Consider the following 22,532-nt stretch of genomic DNA (forward strand, 5'->3'; position numbering starts at 1 on the left):
TTCCAAAGAAAAACGCCACTCCCAGACCCAAAGGGACCCAGAAGGAAAAGGAGCAGTGTGTCAAGACCAGGTCACGATCTCTGAAAAAGGACAGACCCCAGAAAATACCCCAGAAAGCAGCTTCTACACGCAAGAGAGGCACTTCGGCCAGGACGCAACCTTACATTCCTAAACCACGGCTTGCAGTAACGTTGACTGCGTCTCCAGTAGCCACATGTTCTTCCACTTCTCCGTTGCTGATGCCAAGCCCAAGTTGACACCCAGTCTTCCCCCATTTGATGAAAAATGGAAACCCGTGTCTCCAGGAACTTCTCTTCCAGCGGTGACACCCTCCACCTCTTTAGCTGCTGAAGCAGTTGCTCACGAAGCATCTGTCCCCAAAATCAAAGTCCAAGAGCGATCGGGTATGTTACAGAATTTACTGGACTTATTCAAGCAAGAACTGTCCCGATTTAGTCCGTTGCGAACCCCTCCTGATCGAGTGATGCCTGTCATCAAGTTGACACGACGTGGAGACAAACAGTGGCGAAGCATTCCAGGATAAAAAAGACCGGGGGAAAACTTAGATATCAGTGTTCTTGTGCTCCTGAACACAAAAAGATGTCACCCCAGAAGTCATCCATCTTCTAACCCCAAAAGGAAAGAACAGGAAAGGACTGCCTCCTAGTTTAGCCAAACATTGGGACGTGTTGTCCGTCCTGTCCAAAGCTTCTTCACCCATGCAAAAATAAGCGATTCTAACCGCCTTCAAGGACGTCATCATACAGTTTACGAATGTTGTCTGAATGTCTTGAAAGGAACGATACCATGTCTCCACATCAGAAAGAATGCTTTGCCAAGCATCGACACTTCTTCGGAAAATGGTCCAAAAGAAAATACCCATCGGTCAAAAGAAGAAGGTGTTGGTTCAGCGTGGAGGAATTTTGCCCATGTTGTAAGGACCCTTGCTGATAGGAGTATTAGGAACAGTGCTGGAAGAACTCATGGAACCAAGAAGATAAAAGGGACCTCTGAGGCCAAACGATCTCAGAAGTGACCTTTGGAATCCGATAGAAAGGCGAAAACTGACTTTAGTGACCTAAAAACGATGGATGGAATTCCATCGATGGCAAGAACAAAGGACCCCGCATATACCTCCCAATCCTCATTTGATCGAGATGTACCATTACAACACGAATTGCAATAGTTGATGGATGACAGCGATATCTCAGAAACGTAAAAATCTCAACGGTAGGTCAAGTGTTGCAGTGACTTCATCTCTAACACAAGAAAGCTTTAGACGAAACAGCTCGACAGACACTGAAAGATTTTAAGACCCTTATGAAATGTTCATCACTACCACCCCCAATGTCCAAGACATATGCAGCCACACGGATACTAGAGGAAGAAGACGTACGATGTATATAACATCCGTATATTAAATGTGATAATACCTCATTACTATGCGTCGTTTTATGTTGTTAGTTTTCTTTGCTCACGCGTATAAACTGTGTACTTCGGACGTAACGGTCACACCACAACCTTCATCAACATATATTTATTCATGTGTCGCATGTAAACATTGGACGAGAACACTAGTAAAGAATTATCTTTACTTTACAGGAAAATATTGGGTGAGAAAAATAATCTACGTTGGGGTTTGGACCGAGAAAAGGAAATCCCAGTCGCGGGGTTATATTATATGTCTCCCCACTCGGAAAAGCCTCGTGGAGAGACAAATCATATAACCCCTTGACTGGGATTTCCTTGTCTCGGTCCAAACACCAACATAGATTCTATGTTTCCTAATGTCCGTAAAGTACCCCCCCCCCTTCACTACTTCACTGAGTTTTCATTAGAGACTCGTGCACCTTTCTAATCCTGTTATATACGTGAGATTGTTATTGTATGCCTAAGAATCATACAGTAAAAAAAGAAACTAGTCGCATATATTTATCGGCGTTTGTGTTTTTTGTAAAAATTCAATTATATATATATATATATATATATATATATATATATATATATATATATATATATATATATATGTGTGTGTGTGTGTGTGTGTGTGTGTGTGTGTGTGTGTTGGGTAATCTACGCACTTAAGGATTGTATGGTGTTATTTATCGACAGAAGAGTAAATCCTAATTATTTGCTTACTGCATTGAAAACATCTGCCTTCACTTTAAATAACCAAATCAGTTCTTATATTTTTGCCACAAATTTGCCTGAAAATTTAAGCAGAAACAAGCGTACCACTTGCAAATTTAGTTTTGAAGTCTAATTATGCACAAATACTGTTTTAATTTTTGGACTTTGCACTCAACTGTGAATAAAAAAATTCCTCACTCATTCAGTAGTAATGTAGGTCATAATCTTTTAAAATTTCAAGCGTCTGTCTTCTTCATAGCAAAGAGATTGGCCATGACGTCACTTTTTCTACAAATGCGTTCGAGGGGTTACACAATGACAAAAACAAAATACTACACTGAGAGAATTTCAAAGGTCTGTGAAAAATGAAAAATATGTTGTTGTGCCTTTTATTTAAAAACGTTTAATAAAGAAAAACAAAACAACAAACAACATAATTTTTGTAAAATATGCCTGAAAATATCTGAAGACGTTTAGACTTGGTCAGTAGAAAATTTCATTTTTCGAGAGATGTGGTCTAAAGCAATAATTTTAGGTTTTCAGTATCACTCTGAAATCTCCCGCCCCCTCCTCCTCCATCCCATCCACGTTATCTTTGTACATCATGTACCATTAAGCATATGGGGACCAACTGACCGCCAATGTAAAAGCTGGCGTTAAACCCCACAAAATCAAATAAGATACGCCCTTACGCTATTATACATCAAACAAATATACATGTGGAGAGATAGTTATTATAGTGTCAAATTTCGGTTCCAGTCAGATATATGTGATTCAACATGCATTCTTGTTTACGAACCGCTTGCGCAAGGTAATGTACACTGTACTATAATTTGACCTTACAAAAAAATGAAAGAAAATTCAAGCGCCTGCGTTGACGGTGAATCAAAGCCACATGACAGGCGAGAACCAGTTCTGACCGCATGTTCTGTTAAGAGTGTACCGTCCTTTCGTTTTTCCAGTCATGTCTTCCTCAAAAGTGATGAAAATGCCTGAATACAGATTGCACTATTTTAACGGCAGAGGGGCAGCGGAACCTGCGCGTATTTTGTTCGCGTTGGCAGATGTAGAATATGAAGATGTGCGCTACGAAAGGGAGGACTGGCCTGCAAAGAAGCCGGGTAAGATTGAATGATAAACCAGGCAGGGTACGGTTGGGAGGGGGAGGGTAGTGCGGATTAGGAAGATAATACCCACTGGGGGCGTGTCGAATAGCAGCGCATGCAAGATCTTCTTTCGCGTCTTGCATGTTTCTCCAATTTAGCATCGTCTGTCTCTATTTCTCTTTTTTATATTTTTTTTTATACCTAAATAAATTACCAATAGTCCAATGTGACAAAAGCCGGGAATTCCGAAATCGGAGAAAGGAATACATTTCTTGAACGAAACGAAGCTAGGTCTATCCAAACTTGTCTAAAGGGTGCATGGGACAGTTTTTATGCACAAATCTGATGTATACACGTGTCTTATATATAAAAAATAATAAAAAATAAAATACATGAGTGAGGTCAAAAAGTTCCATTTTTTTGGATAGGTATAATAAAGCAAAACATGACACATAGGGATAACCACATGGGTTCGTTACAATGAAAATTTGGAGTAGCCGTCCATGAATCAAGGGATGGGGGGTTGGGGGTTCTAACCTGTAACAATATACAGGTTAGAACCCCCATCCCTTGGTTCATGGACAGATACTCCATGTAACGAACCCATGTGGTATAATGTACATTTTATTTTATTTATTTTGCAGTTGCTTTATTGCATAGTTGGATTGTGCTGGCATTTTTTGTCATAACAATATTTCCTTAATTTTTTAAACGGTAAAATGACAATAAAAGCACAGACAAATGAAGATAGTTATGCAGGGGGTATGGATGGTACAAAAGCCTGAGCTGTGAGTAACCTTAAAAGCTCTATTCTATAAGTTTCTTTCAAATTATTATGGGGTGGGGGTGTCTTATTCGTCAGACAAAACAATCACATCTCATTAATGAAGATACAAGTGTAAATTTGTATTAATCTTTGTTACAACATTAATTTCATATCCAAAGGTATCAAGCAGGTTTTATACTATTTTGTAGCAGTAATAATAAAAACAAACTGCTGGTTACTAGTAGCGGTAGCAACAATATTTATATTCACTGATGATTGAGCATATAGTTGCTACCAAAGGAGTCTGACAATTTGTCAGTAAAGTACCTTACAATAAATCACTTTAATGTCCTATAAATATATGTATATTTATTATACAGGTAAAGTGATATCGTGTTGTACTTTATTGATAAAACATCAGACTGATTGCAACCTCTACCAGGGTGTCTGGGAGAGAACTGACACGCATTTCTGGTTAAAGATGAGACTTAGGGTATGTTATAATACAGCTGAATTCCCACGAAACAAAGATAAGTACCAAAATATTCTTGGCACATTCTGATAAATAAAATTCTCTCGTATGAAACCCTCCATGATCCACACATTTTGTGGCTTTTTCATGAAAATTTTCTCTGAGCCGTGTCAAATTCTTACCAATAACGTAAAGTTTAAAAGAAAAGCCAAATGGTTTCCTTTGCGCAGGTTATGATATAAATTGTTTCCGCTATTCGTGAAATTATCCAATCAATGTTGAAAGAATGGGAGCCCCTTAAAGAGGGATACCCTCTCTGTACAAAAATATTAAGATGGTGGCACTCAGCCCAACTGATACACCCCCTAGTTACGTTGTTATTACTAAATAACGTTCGCTTGCCCTGAAAAGTTGGTGGAATTTCATAGAATAAAAAGTTGATGCACCCTACCCCAAATTTACACATGCAATTTTTATGTCTGAAAGCCATCTTTGAGAACATGTGATGCTCACTGCAAACACAACCCATTTACCTAGGTGATAATTTTTAAAAACATTGTGTACTTAATAGCTTGATGCAATTCAAAATAGTTGTCATTCAGGTAGATTTTAAGATATTCTACCTGCCTTGAACAAACATGTCTGCTAGTGCTAAAAGTGACTAGCTCTGCTTCCTAACCGATTATTGGTATTTCACTGGCTACATACTGTGCATTGATTACATGAGGTGTACATGCCTCACATCAATTTCAAAAACATAAGCCGAAAATACCAAATTCACAAATCTATCAATATCTTGAATTATTACATAATAATAGCTCAAAATGTCACACCATATCCTAAAGTTAAGAAATTTGTCAGCAGCTAATATAAAAAACTGTCCTCGGCCACCTTAAACAATTTGTGCAAAATTTCTTTCAAAAGTTTTGTACATATCACATATTTGGACATTATCTAGCAAATGGTATGAAGGAAATTATATTTTATGCAAAAATAAGAATGTAATTACAGTACTCTTTTAAAAAGCTGACCACATTGTGGCAAAAAGCATTGCATTGTGTATAATGTGTGCTAAGACTGCCTTCTTGAAAAGAATTAAACTTGTGTGAAAAATGGAAGATGTTTTGACTATGAGATGTGCTCATAGTTATCAATCATAGAACTTCTCTAATCTGGAAGGAAATATTTGTTGAATATTTGTCATAGTCAAGAAAGTACCCAAATTCATTGACAATGTTGAATTGGTGTTAAGAATGGATTTTAGTTTCAAAAGATGAATGACTTTGAGACATGCGCTTGGTTATCAATCATAGGACTTCTCTAATCTGGAAGGAAATAATTGTTGAATTTTTTTTTTTAAGTCCATAAAGTAAGACAAATATCACTAGACATTTACATGTCTAATGTACTTTACAAGTAATTTTTGCCTGACACAGAAAAAGATCCTTTTCTGGTATTGTTGTTTTAGTGATGCTGATATAAAGGGGGGATAGCCATTGCCTATCCTATCTAAAAATTGGGCAAACTATTCCTTTGTTTCATACTGCATGACACATGTCTAAAATATCAGTCTTATTTAACAACTTTTGATCATAAAAAAATAATGCATACTCATGTAGCAGATGCCATAGCTTTTGATTTATTAGATTTCATATGGATGAAATAAAGAAACTGTTTTGGTCCATTCGAAAGTAGAGATGATAAAGTTGATGAGATGTCTGAAATTTTGGAAATTTCTACCAGGTACCGATCAGTCCTGAAAATTGGTTACCCGGGTACCCGATCAAAGGGATATTGTATTAAATGTGCACTTCTTTGTTGAAGGTTCACACATGCCAACCCCCCAAGAGAGGTATAAGCATAATTTATTACCTAGATAAGTGGCAAAAAGTGAAATCAGAGCATAAAATGATCAGTCTAATAGATTGAGTCTATATATTACATGCCATAATTACAGAAAACTGTATGAAACATGCATATTCATTTTCTTTAACGTACATTTATTTTTGCTACTTACCTGGATCTGCAATTATATTTTTTTCAAATCAGCTAAATCCATGTGTCTATACAAGAGGATAGACACAAAAGAAATGGATAAATTATTTATTTATAGCACTCACTTTAACTAGTTTACATTACTACGGTAACTTTCAAGAATAATCATGAAGTCTACAAATGATGTCTGTTGTATCCTTGACCTTCCATGGTTTCTCCCTTAACGATGGTCCGGTGCAACATGTTTTTAAGCTTAACAAAATCCCTATCCTCTAGCAGTTTTCATTCATATAACATCTAACAGTCACATCACTATAGCCTGTTTTTTTAAAAATATCTGGCACCATTTATTTTCAATTAAGACTGTTCCGCAGCATATGTAGTATCAAGCTAGAATGAATCTATGACAAGTGCTTTCACGTTCAAGTATCCCATCTGTTTTCTTGGAACAGTTTCAAGTAAAAATTATGCAAAAGTAACCATATTAATACAATAAGATTTTCCTTATACACTGTATTGAAGTATTTCAGTGAAAAATTTCATTCTGTATAGTTGTCCGTTTCATTCATTTTTTTTAACATAGTATAAAATGATAAACTATCTAATTCTACCTAATTAAAACAAGACTATTATATAAAATTCTAAAATATATGATTCTGCTACACTTTCAACTCAACTCCTGCTCCCAGATGGATGGCTATATGAACATGGAGTTTTCACCAGTAGACTTGTCTGCATAATACATATACCTAGTTGGTTCTAAATGAACATGGTACCAGTTTTATATCCAATATGGCTGTCATGACTGCCATCTTGAAAATCTCACTACTCCCCCAGAAAGGATGATTGTTATGAAAGCTGTACCGATATCACTTTTTGCCGATTATACCGATACCGTGTATAGCCAATTATTAAAATTGCTGAGACCAATTATTTCATTATTATTTTGTTTTATAACTATGACTGGTTCAGAAACATAAACCTATTAGTGTAATACAAGCATGTATTTTGCCATGTGAGTTATAACAAGGTTGTTTATGCGGCAAGTGAACTTGAACTTCTATACAAAAACAAACAGAAACCGAATAAGAAGCACATTGCTATTTATAGAAAACAACGATCACACAAACATTAAACTTGAATTTTTTTAAAACTAACACTGATAAAACTCCTGGTTTGCCAATTCAAGATATAAATAAATAAAAGATGTTTTAAGTATTTTAACTTACCTTCAATGATGCATTACTAGATTTCAATAAATGACTAAAAATTTTAATAACGATAGCCCAATAATAGTTAAAAATAATAATATGCGTGCTTTAAGACTAAAGTTAGACATCAAAGTATGCTGGCTGCATCTAATACTGAAAGCCTAGCTGTGGTAGGTTGTATTTAAGCAGCAGTAACATTTCTCTCTTTTCACCATGTAACAATCCACGACGATCCGAAAAAATCTGGCCTGCACCAGTAAATAACTGCTCACTCAGAATGCTTGAGGCTACTGCAGACAAATAGCATTTAGGTAATTTGGCCAAGTAGGGGAACTGAAACCTGTGAGTGTTTGGATATCCTGGATGAGTTTCTTTTGGGCAGTGCCAAATGTTTCCTTCTGTTCTTTGAGCTGCTGTAACTGTTTGTGCCAGGATGGAGTGCCGGAACTAGCTGACTATGGATCGCAAGATTGCCAACATATTTGTGACAGCTCATTGCGACAGAATGCCATCAATGACAATGAGCTGCAGATTGTGTGCAAAACAGCTGATGCTGTCGATTTCATCCAGACACATTGTTTTCAGCATGTTTGCACATCTGTAACACAGAAGAATATGGATGAGTTTTGGGAATAATTTCGCATAATTTGTCCAGTTTGCTCGCCAAATATTCTCCTGTGTGTGATTCATCGAGAGGCATTGCTGCTAAAATCACCTGTTTCCACTGAAAGTCTTCTGTCAGCCAGTGTGCCTTAAGACTCAACAAGGCTACACCGATGGACAAGTCTGACCACACATTAGATTGGGTAGAAACTAAACCACACACCTTGCTTTTTATCACCTTAATAAATATGCATGTCAGGTATCAAAGATGTGGAAAAGTACTTCCAGCTTGGAATTTTATAGCACAGTTCTGCCTTGGCCATCAGATGTATAAAAAAAAGTCTTCAACAATGGAAAATGGTTGCACGTCTACTGCCGTGAACTCTGCAATATCTTTGTTCCAACTATTAGCTCTCAGGTTGTCAAATGCAAATGGCTGCTTTCGGTCCAGCATGGTGTCAACAGTCAAGAGTACAAGGAGTTGCTGCAGCTGCTGAGGTTAACTGTGCAGCATCCTTTTCTTTTGAATCAGCCAGAAACCGGCCATGTTCGACAGTGTGCTTGCAGTGCAAGTACTGGACAAGATTTGATGTATAGTTCTTAGAATCCTTTCCACCTCTGGAAATGCATGCTTTGCAAAGTGTGCAATTTGCATTGGACTCATCGACTGCATTTACTTTGAAGTAATTCCAGACTAAACTTGAGTGTTTCGAGTTAGACATTATGCATAGGCTTGGTAGTATATTTAGTAGTGTACAATCAATCGCTAGTCAGTATTAATAATCCAATTGACTCAAGCTCTTGAAACATTGTTTTAAATCAAGCTACTACTAAGTTGTCCACGTGGCTGGATGGATGCATGCACCACGCTGTGAATCACACATTGAAGCAGCTCAGCAGCTGGGATATCCAGGGGTAACGTTGCTGATGCTGGCATGCCAATATCAATGCTGCATAATATTTGTATGTCAGCGTTCAGCTGCTTCAGCATGCGACCGCTATTCATTTATTAGCAGCGTTGCAGGACTGGTTAAAGAACAGATTAACTGTAATGAGTCATAGTTTTGTAGTAGTTGGAAATTTCACTAGCTATCTAATCTGCTAATGTGAATGCTGGAAGTTCAACAGTCGCACGAGGGCTCATTGGCTGGTTGGCTGCTGTGATTGGGATGAGTGCATGAATGGTGTTGATAATTTGTTGTGTGCAGACAGTCAGCAGTTACTGTAGTATACAGCAAATGTGGTAAAAAGTATTTACTTTTAAGAATATATTGTCTTTCAATTAACCCCCAAATCAAATGTTTATTCCTTAATTTCCACTATTTAATTCTGATTTAAAAATCAGGCCATGTCAAGATGAATGTTATGATTGAATTTATATTTTGGAAATTTGTTTACATTGGCACCGATTATTTCTGCCAATACCGATTGCTCTTATAATCGGCCCGATTATGAGTATGGCCGATTGGTCGGTACAGCTTTAATTATTATGACATGGATTTTTCACCAAATGACTCCACTTTGTCTTAGATGAAAATCATTCCAAGCTGACATCCACAGCAACTAATTTGAAAATCTTGTTTTTGTAGAAGAATATTAGAGATGGTTTTAACATTCAGCAGTTAAAATGAAGAAATGGTCATATCAGGAATAACTTTAAATTCTTTTCTCCCAGCAAAGTATCAGTTCCTTCGAGAAACTCCTATTCCATATAATTATTCATGCCCAGAGACAACACATTATGATGTTGTCCATCCATCTGTATATTCCATAATCTGTACAATAACTCAGATCTGTAAACCATCTATCATTACTTCTAAGCTTTGTACATGGTGTACAGTTAGATATGTTAGAAGCCTATCAGCAATGGAATCAAGAGGACAAGGTCACTGACTGAAAGAAGAAAATGTTTTTTGTACAATAAGTTACTTCTACATCACAAACTTTGTGGATAGGATACACTTTGGGTCAGAAGGTAAAAGGTCAAGATCACAGTATCTGAAGAAAAAAATTCAACACAGTAATGTTAATTCAGCACAACATAGACTTGTATCAAACTTTGCGGGTGGCTTGCACTTGCAAGAGACTTGAATCAAACGTTTTGGATGGCTTGCACTTGGGTAAGAAAAAAGGCTATCAATTTTGGGGTCCAGATGCCAAGTTCATTGTGAATGAAAGATTTTTGTTGTTGTTGTAGGGTTTTATGCCATTTTTCGGCACATGGCGGCCAGTATAAATGGTGGAGGAAGAATCTGGGAAAACCTCGGAAAGAACCACCGACACACAAAAAGCTACAGGTCTAGATGCCAAGGTCATTGTGAATGAAAGAAGAATAACTATTTCCACACAGTAACTTTGTTATACATCACAGACCTGTACTAAATTTTGTGGATGGCTTGCAATTCCAATAGGAAATCTTTTGATTTGGGGTTAAGCGGTTATGGTTAGTCAACGAAAACATAAGAATGGTAAAAAGAATAATTTAGTTTTTTTTATACATACCTTCTCTGAAGTTTGTGGATGGCTGAGAGTTTTTCTGGACACAATAAATATAATTCTAGACCATGTACCTTGACTAAAGTTCGTGTAGGGTTTGCACTTGAGGTAAGAAAGAAGCCTGTCAAGTTTTTAATCCAAAGATCAGGGGTTATGGTCATTGTGTCTCCAAGGCAGTTGGATTTTTATGCTAAAGAGCAAGTTCCTTGACTAATTTTGAGGATGACTTGGACTTGCACTTTGGCTTATCTTTAGATTCTGGGTTGAAAAGGTCTGAGGTCTTACTGATGATAAGTCAAATAAGAAAATAATGGTTTCTGCACAGTAAGGTTAGTTCGAAACAGCACAACTTCACCAGAGGTTAAGGTTATTGAGTCCAACTTTTGCCATGCTACTACCTAAATCAGAGGTATGTTAAACAAGAGATGGGCATGTACATGAAATATATTATTGATGTTATTCTTATATTTTGTCCGCAGAAATGCCGCTTCAGGCCTTGCCAGTTCTTGAGATTGATGGGAAGATGATGACCCAATCACAGGCCATTGTTCGCTACCTAGCAAGGGAGTATGGTAAATAAATAAATAGATAAATAAATTAATGAATAATAATAGTAACATTCATCATGGCACAGACAAATCACAATAGTGGGGATCATTTAATAACAGTAACAACAGCATCAATAACAGTTATAGTAACGGTATAACTGTTGTTGATATTGAAGATTATAGTGTTTATCAATTGACTAGTACACAAGTTTAGTACAAAATTTTCGTAAAACCACCACCACCACCGACATTACTATCATCACTGATACTACTTGGATTTTCAGTGACGAAAATGATGATCATACTGATTGATTTGTAAATATAGCTGTACAGTATCTTCTGTTCCAGTATGCTGAAAATAAATTTGGAAGTTAAATTGTAACTTTAGTGACACATTTTCTACCTTTGCTTCTTAAAATGTTTTACTGAACTAGGAAGAAATTGGATGATTTGACATTGCATTATTTGATCCAGTGAATTGTCAACATCAACTATAACAACCCATTTTCATATGTAAATGAACAAATTCAACATTCAGCAAAGGAGATTTTACAAATCTATTCAGCTAAGATTGCGAGTAATTTAAAGTAAAGTCTAATATCAATTACTAACTAATGATATTGATAGACAGCACAGGGTAATTTTAATTTCCTTTTTTGGAAAAATGGGGAGTCAGATTAATTACTGTTTCATAATATATTGTTCAGGGTTTAGGGTGTACATAGGGGGATTGCGCAGGGTTATGACTAAAAGATCATGAAACACAATCTTCCAGTTTTGGAAGATTGGGCAAGATTGGGAGATAGCTTGTTTTGCATATTGCTGCACAATTTTCAGGTTGCGAAAATATATGATAGCACTTCCCCACTACACATTTTATGTCAAGCAAGGACAATCTGGGTGTTTAAGAAAATTGGTTAGAAAGGTAGCATAATTACCATTGATTTTGAAGTAACTTAGCTTAATGGGTACAGTAAAATCATAGAACATGTTTATGAATTAAACTTCATGTATGTCTTGCAGGCTTTTATGGTATCGACAACATGGAAACCTTCAGAATTGATGAAATACATGAAGCAATTGTTGAGCTACAGCGTGAGCTGTATAAGTTACACTTTGAAAAGGACGAGGATAAAAAGGTATACTCGACTGACATTCAGAATACTGGCTCTGATATTTTGTCCACACCCACATGATTTATATGTTTGTATAGCATGAAAATATTCTGTGGTATCGTTTAATGATGACATCAGTAGGGTAATTTCTAGGGTTGTACTAGCTGGCCTAGTAAACACGAGTTTCAGTAAATAATATGGAAAGTTAATACATTGAACTAGTAACAAGACTAATTCTGTTTATAGCAAAGTGGAAAGAACAACCTACTTGATTTTGTTATAGTTCAGGCTTAAAAATAAACTCCCAATTTTGGATATACAGTCTTTCCAGTGGCTCTATTTTTTTCTGCTTTTTTGTTAGACTCACTATTTTTTCCAAAATGGCCCTATTGTCCCTTTTTTAAAATTTTATGTCGACATGAAATAATTGCTAACCACATAATGAGGAATCTGATTTGCCTCTTGCCAGTTTTCCTCCTAGTAGGTTTTAGCAAAAGGAAAGATTTACTCTACAGTTTCACTGAGATTTATGTCTTCAGATCCCATCTGACTACAGTGTCATGTGATGTGATGCACAGAGTTTGGGAGGACAGTGAGATGAAGCTATTAAGAATCATATTGCCCAAAGAAGGAAAAGGGGAAGGATATCAGCTGTAATGTGCATGCTGCAAATGCAGTGTTGTCATTAAAATTGTAATTCTTTAAAATCTGCTTCATAATTCATGCAAGATATGCAGTGTATCAGCATGGAATATTGATTTTTTTTATTACCAATATTTGCTGTTGCTAATTTTCATAGCATTACAACTGTTTCGATGCAGTTTACAAAGAAGTTGTATTGAAGGCATATGCAACCATTACGCTTTTGTCGTAATCATTACGCTTCTTTTTCACCAAATTACACATTATGTGTAACTGTATTCAGATTACATGTTTTCGATATATCCCCCTCCCAAAAAATTAATAATTTGTTTTCTCATTTTTATTAACATCCCATTAATCCCACAGACCGTATTCTAGAAAAGAAGGCTTCTATGCAACTACAACATAAGAGTACATTTTTCTGAAGACTCGCATGCACTTTCCTAACAGTATTATGTTCTGTTAATAGCACTTGCCCTACCTCAAGAAACATGCTGGTTTCTACTTTCAACTTTTGACTTCGGTTTCTATTTATAGCAGCTGTATGGCTTAGCTGGGAGAGAACAGACTGGTTTTCTAACTTTTAATCTTTGCTCACAGATTCTTTGTTCTAATTCAGAACAGAACCAGTCTGTAGGTATTTGGTGCTTAAAGTCAAGTCAGATATTTTTTAGTTGATGCGTGTTGGAGCAAAAATATTTTTTAAATAATTTCACAGATGGATTAGGAAAAGACAAAAAACTGATTCAGAGATGAATACATGAATTACACAATACAGCGTTCCATTCTAGGGATCTTCATGCCCCTTGCAGGCTGCGTAGAAAGAATTTTGATATTAGTCATGGTGGTAAAACAAGAAACCTTGAATTAGCTTGTTTGCTAATTCCAATACTGAGGTACCTTCTTTTTATACAGCAGAACTAAATTGTAGACACGAATTTTATCAATGCAGATGCGTTATCTACAAAGTTCTTAATAAAACGTGGACAACCTCTAGCGTTAGAAGACTACATTGGTCCTTTGTTCAGACAAATTTTTCCTGATTCCCAAATTGCAGAAAATATGCATGTGCAAGAACAAAATCATCTAATATTGTTAGGTGTTTGGCAGAAGATACTTCACTTAAAATTGCCGTTTAGTATCGCAACAGGCAGGAGTAGTGATTGTGACAAAAAGTTGTACCCAGTCTGTGTAAGAGATTTTGACAGCAAAAAGGGCAAAGTCAGAGTGCTCTTCTTTCATTACCAGAATTAACAGTAGATTCCACTGGAGAAACCATTTTATTTATTTGCTTGATAATACTTTGAATAAACTTAAGTTGGCATAATTGTATGGGGTTTTAAGCTGATATGCATCAGTGATGACTGGAATTCATAAAGGAGTTGCCTTCTATATTTTGAAAAATGTCTCTATCATTGTACATATCAGGTTGTCATGTCATATGATGCACTATGTTGCAGGGAAAGCTGCTGATAAATTAGAAGAAATCAAGTATCAAGTTGGCACTCCACTCTACCTGACAGTATACTTCATATGGATAGAGTTGTTTTTTTTTTAATCTTAGTTCCCAGCTAAAAAACCCAATAACTGTAAGATATAAATGTCCTCTTTTTTGTCAGGTTATGAAAGGAATATAGGTTCTTTACCATTCTAATGCTGACTGAGAGATTGTTCAGTATTGTTCACAAAAATAAAACTGAATTCAGATCCAGGCTTTCTAACACAGCACTTAGTGCTCTTACTGGTGTGCAAAGCATTCATAATCTCAGCTGGTACAAAGTGTTTGAAATGTAATATGAGAGTCGGTTGCTCTTTAAAGCTTAAAGTGTTCAGTATGAAAACTTGAAGTGATAATTGTTGTTACAATTCCAGAGGGATAAATAAATCATTTTGTAAATATGCTCTTTGAATTATCATGTTTTATTTGGATTACTCTTTTTTCTGCTCAGATTACTCTTTTTGTCCACTTGGATTACACTTTTTCCTCGCCAGGGGTTGGCATGTATGTGAAGGATGTGCATAATAATAAAGCACATCAGATTCATTTTATTTAACTTTTGGGGTTGAGAAATAATAATACATCCAGAAGATTAAGTTTGATAGTTTATAGATCTTTAAACCAAATTGAACAGTTTGTAAAGATGGTAAGCGGCACAGTAAAAGTGATTTGTGTTAAAGTATCGAAAAGCTACAAGCTAGCAATGGTCATAAACATAAATCATTGTGTCAGAATATGCTGGTTGTTTTGTTTGTTGTTCATGATGTGTTCAGACAAGGTCTTGGTATTTTTGGAGAATAGGCAGAGTAGTTAGATCTATTTCTCAGGTTTTTGTCTCACATTAGTTGGGTAGGATTTTATGAATTCTTTGAGATACGGCTTTGAAGACGATGTGTTCATCAGGCATATTCCAAGCATGATTTTTTTACTGTTTTAACTCATTCGGCCCCAGCACTGTTTTCAGTATCTCTGCTGATAAGCCTCAGAAGCACAAAGCTGTGTCTAGCTGCTTGTGCCCCATAGTTTTTACCTGTTTGAAAACATCGTGCACATGCATTCACTCTTACCTTAATTTCTCTTCTTATATCCAAACAAAATCCACGAAATTTTCACCATTTATTTCAAATGAATTTTTCGACACATTGATGTAATTATTTCCCTATTTGTAGAAGTCTTTCACAACTTATTTATACAGTATTTACAAACTTATGTGCAACGTTTATCCGCAAGAACTCCGTCATCATCGCTGTCAGCATCATCACCTTCAGATGATTCAATCTCAGAAACTTCTATGTCCAAATCTAAATCTCACAAAATATTCAACTGCTGAACATATCTTTTCTCAGCTTGCTCAATAATTTCACGATCAAACCTGAGAAACTCCACATTTTTGCTCTCATCAAAATTCACTCTTCCATCTGCCATCATTTACAATTTTTCATGAACAGAACACATGTAGTTAAACCGCTTTCAAACTTTAGCCTTTTGCTTCTGAACAATTCAAATTTCCACAAATGAAAGTAAAATCATTTCTGATTGGTTTAATAGTTGTTTAGTTCTTGGAATAAACCCTTTCTAACCAATCAGAGACATTGTATCTAACACACATTCATCACGCCTGGAGACGGGATCGGCCATTGAATGCAGTAAACAATTCACAACTACAGGCGGGATCGGCCAATGAATGCAGAAACCGGATCACGCCTACAGACAGGATCGGGGCCGAATGAGTTAAGCAAAATTCCACTTTTCTTCTGACCTGAATCAGATTTTTCTTGATATAGTCCGTTTTTTTATATCATCTCCGATCCGATTTTGTAAAAACGGTTTATCTAGTCCCATTCTGCAACAGCCTTTGAAAATTATTTGTTCCATATATTAGTTAGCACATGACTCTCGTAAAGAGTATTCTGATTGGTCAGAAGTTTAAATTCATCCAGTGAATCTTCGTGTAATGGAAACTGATGGCAATGGAAAGATGAAGTATGTTTGCAAAACATGGTGTCCTGAGTTGAGAGATAGTGTGACGAAAAGTTTAAATAACAGTTTTTAAAAAAATGTATGGCAATGGGAATACCTGGAGCAAAAAGTTGACAGAAATTTAGTTAATCAGTTTATAAAAAGACTGAATCCTAGAGGACAGGCATTTTGTGACCTCAGCAAGAAAGATCCAAATGAATGGTAATTGCGGTTGGTAAAGTTTGGAACAGCACCTACAAAAGAAGCTCCATTAGGAAAAATTGAAGCTCAGAAGGCATCTGAAAAAAAGTGCAATTAATTACTGTAAGAATAAAGATTTCTTGCATGAGAGAAGAGATGTAGCCCTCTGTCAGAATATGCATGCTGCGTTTCGCCAATACAAGCACCAGCTTGAAAGGAAAAAGGCTCTCATTGAGAAGGAAAAGAAACGAATACACATTGAGCCAAGAAAGTCAGTGGTGACAAACAGGAAGGTTAAAGAAGTCTTTGCCAAAGCCACAAAAAGAGCTCGGCTGGCATATCAGTAGGTTGTGTCCATAGGTGAAAAAGACTATTTGAACATAGTTGATGTACTTGGGGGTTTATTTTACAGATTTGTTATGAAAAGAGAGAAGTATAATATATTTGCTGCGAAAACTGACAAATTATTGTGACTTAATTACAACGTGAACACTGACATGCACATGAAATAACTTTATCAATGGTATTGGAGAACAAATTTTCATCTGACTATAAATATTGTGAAATTATTGAAGTAAAGTTGATCATTTTTGGTTAGGTTATTAGTTTTTCAAATGATTATGATCATAAGTTGCACCAGGAGCAGTTTTTTTTATGAGTGTAAAATGCGTTTTTGGCTGGGATCCTTAAGACCCTGGACCCCAGGATCGAGGACGCTGCCCCTTGAGACCCCGTTGGGGAAGCACCGCATAACCCACCTTAGTTTTTCCATCTTTTTTTATGGAAGACAAAAGTCAAGTCTGATATTCACTGTAGTGGCTACTCTGCTACCAGTTTTCTGATGAAAATTGAGGTTGGATGCTTTGACTGTGTAACATTACTTTCTGAAAGATTTAGCATGGGAAGACAACTCTGACAACCTTCTGATTCATAGGGTCACTGTTTGAGAGACCTTTGACTTTGATTTTTTTTTTAATAACACAAGAATCTTTGATTTTATGTGTTATATGAGGAGGCATGCAATATGCTGAAGAAATTCATTCACAGGTTCATCAGGGTTGCTGTCATTGGTAATTAGAATGGGTAAAGGTTTCTCTGGGTGGGTCCTTGGTAATTTTGAGTGGGTAAAGGTTTCTCAGGGTGGATGTCCTGAAGCTAAAAAACATTTTGATCAAAAAGAGATTGGTGTAGAATGTCACATCATTCATGTACTAAAACTGGTATCTTCGTATCAGAAATATTGGTATTGGAACTAAAAAAAGATACTGGTTAGCTTTCTCATGTACCTCTGGAAATGGATGCTTTGCAAAGTGTGCATATTTGCTTTGGACTTGTCGACTAAATTTACTTTGAAGTTTTTACAGACTAAACTTGAGTGTTTTGAGTTCAACATTATGCATAGGCTTGGTAGTATATTTAATAGTGGACAATCGCTAGTCAATAATCCAATCGTTTCACGCTTTTGAAAGAATTTTAAATCAAGTTACTATTAAGTGGTCCATGTGGCTGGATGGATGCACGCACCAGGCTGTGAGTTGCACGCTGAAGCAGCTTAGCAGCTGGGGTATCCATGGGTAACGTTGCTGATGTTGGCATGCCAATAGCTAATGCTGCATAATATTTGTATGTCAGCGTTCAGCTGCTTCAGCTATTCTTTGATTAGCAGCACTGTAGGACTAGCTAAATAACAGATTAACTAAAGTAAGTCATAGTTTTGTAGTAGTTGGAAAATAAAATGTTTAAATTTAAAATTCAAGCAAGGTCAAGATGAATGTTATGGTTGAATTTATATTTTGGAATTTTTTTTACATCGGCACTGATTATTTCTGTCGATACCGATTATACTGATTATTCTAATAATCAGCCCGATTATGAGTATGGCCAATTAATCGGTACAGCTTTACTTTTTATTACCATAGTAACAGCTTACTGCTAATACATTGTACAGTATTCAGAGATCCACTTAAAACTTAGATGATTTCTCTTCTTTTTCTAGGAAATGCACCAGTGCAAACATTCATGCAGTGTTGCTGTATCTGTTTAATAAACAAAAGATGATGAAATTCATAGACTTGTCATGCATTTACAAGTACTTCGGTCCCTACACAATAGACAGTTGGAAAACCCAACTGACCAATATTCTCAACAAACATGCCAAGTTGTGTACCTCCCACAATATAAAATACTGTTGTTTTACCCATCCATATTGGTATTAAAGGTAATGAAAAAGCAGATGGTGCTGCTAAAATAACTTTATCCCTTGAACCGTTTGAATTTAATTACCATACACTGGGTTAAGATATTTGGGGGTGGGGGGGTTTGGGCAGATTACGAACCATATCAGTTTGTTTTAATTTGCAGATGGCAAACGAGTATTCTGAATAGTTGTTTTTGTTTTTACTAATAAAAATGAGTGCCTAGGACTGCAAATGCTTTTTCAGATGAATTCTATATTTGAAGAAAACAAGTCAAACTAATAATAATTATTCATGACTGCTGAAGACTAAAATAAGCTGCACAGTGAATTCATCGATTAGACATTGGTTAGTTCCATTTAACTGCCTGCTGTGAACATGCAGCTGTTTATTTAATTGATGGTGAACAAGCTTTTTTTGTACACTGGTCACTTCTTATAATAACGAACACAAGATGTTACAATGAAGCTATTTGTTTATATTGCATCATAGCAAGAAACAGTGATTGTTTGACCAGGCGATGACATAGTCTACCATAATTTGCATGAAATACCAATTTGAGACCGTTTCTTTTTAAAAGAAACACAAATTAAATGTATAAATTTCATCTGTACTTATTTTATCTAGAATTTAGATTCGACCCTCCCCCCCCCCCACACACACAATTTCAGAATTGTTCTGGCCACAAACATAAATTTACTGTTAAAAGTTTTGAGATGGTGTCTTTATAATTTAACCATTTTTTGTGTCAACTCTACATTTGAGGTCTGACAGCTGTTGTCAGACAAGTCTGCAATAATTGAATCATAAAGCTTTTTTTGTATGAAAAATACTCTTTCTGACATGTCATAGTATTACCAAATTCATATTGCTTTACAAATTTTTAGGTTTCTTGATCATTGACCAGATAACATGGCATTAGTACAGTATAAACAATACACTGATTAGGTGTACATAGATTACAATTATAATTACAAATAGCTAAAAATGTTAATCCCCTGCCACTTGAACAAGTACTTGTTTTTTGGGGGTTTTTTTTCCTTGTTTCTAAAATGGCACCCATAATGGTAGCTGATTATAGAGGAGCAACCTCAACTTCACAACATGTTTGAGGGTTAATTCAAAACTAAATGAGAATATTTTAGATTCCGTTTTTGCAGGTTTTGAAAACTAAAAGAAAACCGCTTGTTAATGTTCTGGTTTGAATCAATTACAATTGATAGTTTCTGACATGCATTTTTTGAAGTCATGTGGCCACAATACATTATACAATGATGAAGAAGGGCGCTAAAATCATAATCAAAATTGTGATGAACCAAACTACCAGTTGCTCATGAGAGATGGAACCAACAATAGCAACCCTAGTGGTCATGATGATAAGGGACCTTGTATTGTGGTAGTGAGCCATTGTTCAGTTGTCTGAAAAATATTCACTTTTTTTATGATTAAAAGTTTTATCATAAAAATTGAATTTAAATAAGATATCCAACATAATTTTCTTGTGCAGAAAGAAGTTCACCAGTCTCTTGTTGACACAATCATCCCCAAGTTCATGAATTTCTTTGAGAGGAGAATAACTGAAAATCACCGCAGCGGTGGATACTTTGTAGGTGACGGGGTAAGTACATTTTCCTTAAAAGCCCTGCACTGCTCAAGAGTTTGATATTTGGTATAATGTTTGTCAAAAAGTAAATCATAAAAGCATTGTTATGTCTGGTAACCTGAAATGAGCTGCACCAACACATTTTCTTTTCCGGGCCATTCTATTTTACCTTCTGCATGCACTTTCTCTTTTCAAATCAGCATTCACCCTGAGAACATGTCTGATTTAAAGTTTTAACTTGATATCAGAACGTAGGAAAATATATTGCACACTACACATGGAAATTTTGTTTCAGTTAATGTAAGAATGAAAATATCACATGGAGAAATTTAATGTGCTTTGTGATGTTTTAGCTGAGCTGTTGGTTTTGTTAATATGATTGATTGATTGTTTATTCTATATATTCTGAAGCATGCGATGTCAGATTGAATGCAAGTATGTACGCACCATATAGGATTTAAGTTTATTGGCACATCAGCAAAATCCAGGCTGTGGTGTACCAAGCAAAAGCTAGTTAGCAAGACGCAAAAGCCAATGAACCAAAGTAAAGATGTAAATAAAATCCCTCAGACGCACACAAAGCAAAAAGGTTAAAAAGGGATACCTGCCTTGAAATACAAGGGGAAAATTTGTTTTATAAAACACATTCTTTAAAAAAATTCACAACCATCTCAGTTATAACATCATCACATAGTGCAAACCACAGCAAACGAGTTGCCACCATTAATTATTGATTATGACATACAGGACAAAATGGGCCTATTCTTTGTTCTGAACCCACAGAAGGATGGGGTGGGATCATTAATGCATCTGAGATTCCAAGGTTTTGGAACATGGTGTCCCCCCACCCTCTAAATCTGGGCTAGTCAAACATTTAAAGGGACATGGGAAAATTGCAGTACATGATGTGCTAGTAATGCAAAATTTGATACAATCTTTTTTGCTTCAGTTTTTCCTCAGTGACATTTGTTGTCAGTACTGTACTGTAATATTTTTCTTGGACATGTACATTATTGCCATAAATGTTTTATCATGTGCTCAAGTAACTGATGAAAACATTAATGCTTGAATATATAGTTATGCTGAAATGAGCTGCACCATGGAAGCAAACTGACAATCATACCTTTTCTTCCGTCTTTCAAAATAAATAATTGTGCCAGTCTTCACTGAATTCCATCCATTGAATCTCTGGCTATTTTGTTCACATTGACAAAAAAATGGTAGTTATTACAGAATTTGTAATTGGGGTTTAGTAATAACTGCTGGTAGATTTTTTGTAACCATTTGGTGTAGATTATCTTTATGGCTTTGATATGTTCCATTAAAAAATTACAGTGATCTCAACTACTTAGTGTAGTTTAACATTTTGGCAGTATGTGCCAAAACTAGACCACCAACAAAAGTTGAAAAGTTCCCATTTGGATGTAATAGTTTAGATTTGCTGAAATCAATTCGTGACATCCAGTGTCTCCCCGGCATCCATGCTCTTTCTTTTTGATATGTTTGCTCATTAATGTGCCACCATGATAGTGGTAGTCATGTATAATACCTTTATTCATTGGTTTTCATCCATCCAAATCATGCATTTTCAGACAATGTGATAGGGTCATGTAATGATACCTTTATCCATTGGTTTTTGTCCGTCCAAATCATGCATTTTCAGACAGTGTGATAGGGTCATGTAGTGTTAACTTTATCCATTGGTTTTTGTCCGTCCAATGCATTTTCAGACAGTGTGATAGGGTCATGTAGTGTTACCTTTATTCATTGGTTTTTGTCCATCCAAATCATGCATTTTCAGACAGTGTGATAGGGTCATGTAGTGTTACCTTTATCCTTTAGTTTTTGTCCGTCCAAATCATGCATTTTCAGACAGTGTGATAGGGTCATGTAGTGTTACCTTTATCCATTGGTTTGTGTCTGTCCATCTTGTGCGTTTTTTATTTCAGTGTGATGCATCATCTTTTTCTCTGAACACATTTCCTATTTAAA

The 22,532-nt window shown here is 35.9% G+C and overlaps 1 protein-coding gene across 1 annotated transcript in view; it reads left to right on the plus strand.

The window, feature by feature from the left end:
• Positions 1-3,007: 3,007 nt before the first annotated feature.
• The window catches only part of LOC149796196 (uncharacterized), a 44,777-nt gene continuing 25,252 nt past the window's right edge, over positions 3,008-22,532 (plus strand). Inside the window, exons 1-4 of the mRNA XM_089963938.1 lie at positions 3,008-3,251; positions 11,259-11,351; positions 12,351-12,466; positions 20,445-20,555. Of these exons, the coding sequence (XP_089820064.1) occupies positions 3,095-3,251; positions 11,259-11,351; positions 12,351-12,466; positions 20,445-20,555 (477 nt within the window). The 5' untranslated portion in view covers positions 3,008-3,094. The remainder of the gene's footprint in view (positions 3,252-11,258; positions 11,352-12,350; positions 12,467-20,444; positions 20,556-22,532) is intronic.

Source organism: Sinohyriopsis cumingii, chromosome 7, assembly GCF_028554795.1.
Source record: "Sinohyriopsis cumingii isolate HCF-2022 chromosome 7, ASM2855479v2, whole genome shotgun sequence".
NCBI lineage: Eukaryota > Metazoa > Mollusca > Bivalvia > Unionida > Unionidae > Sinohyriopsis > Sinohyriopsis cumingii.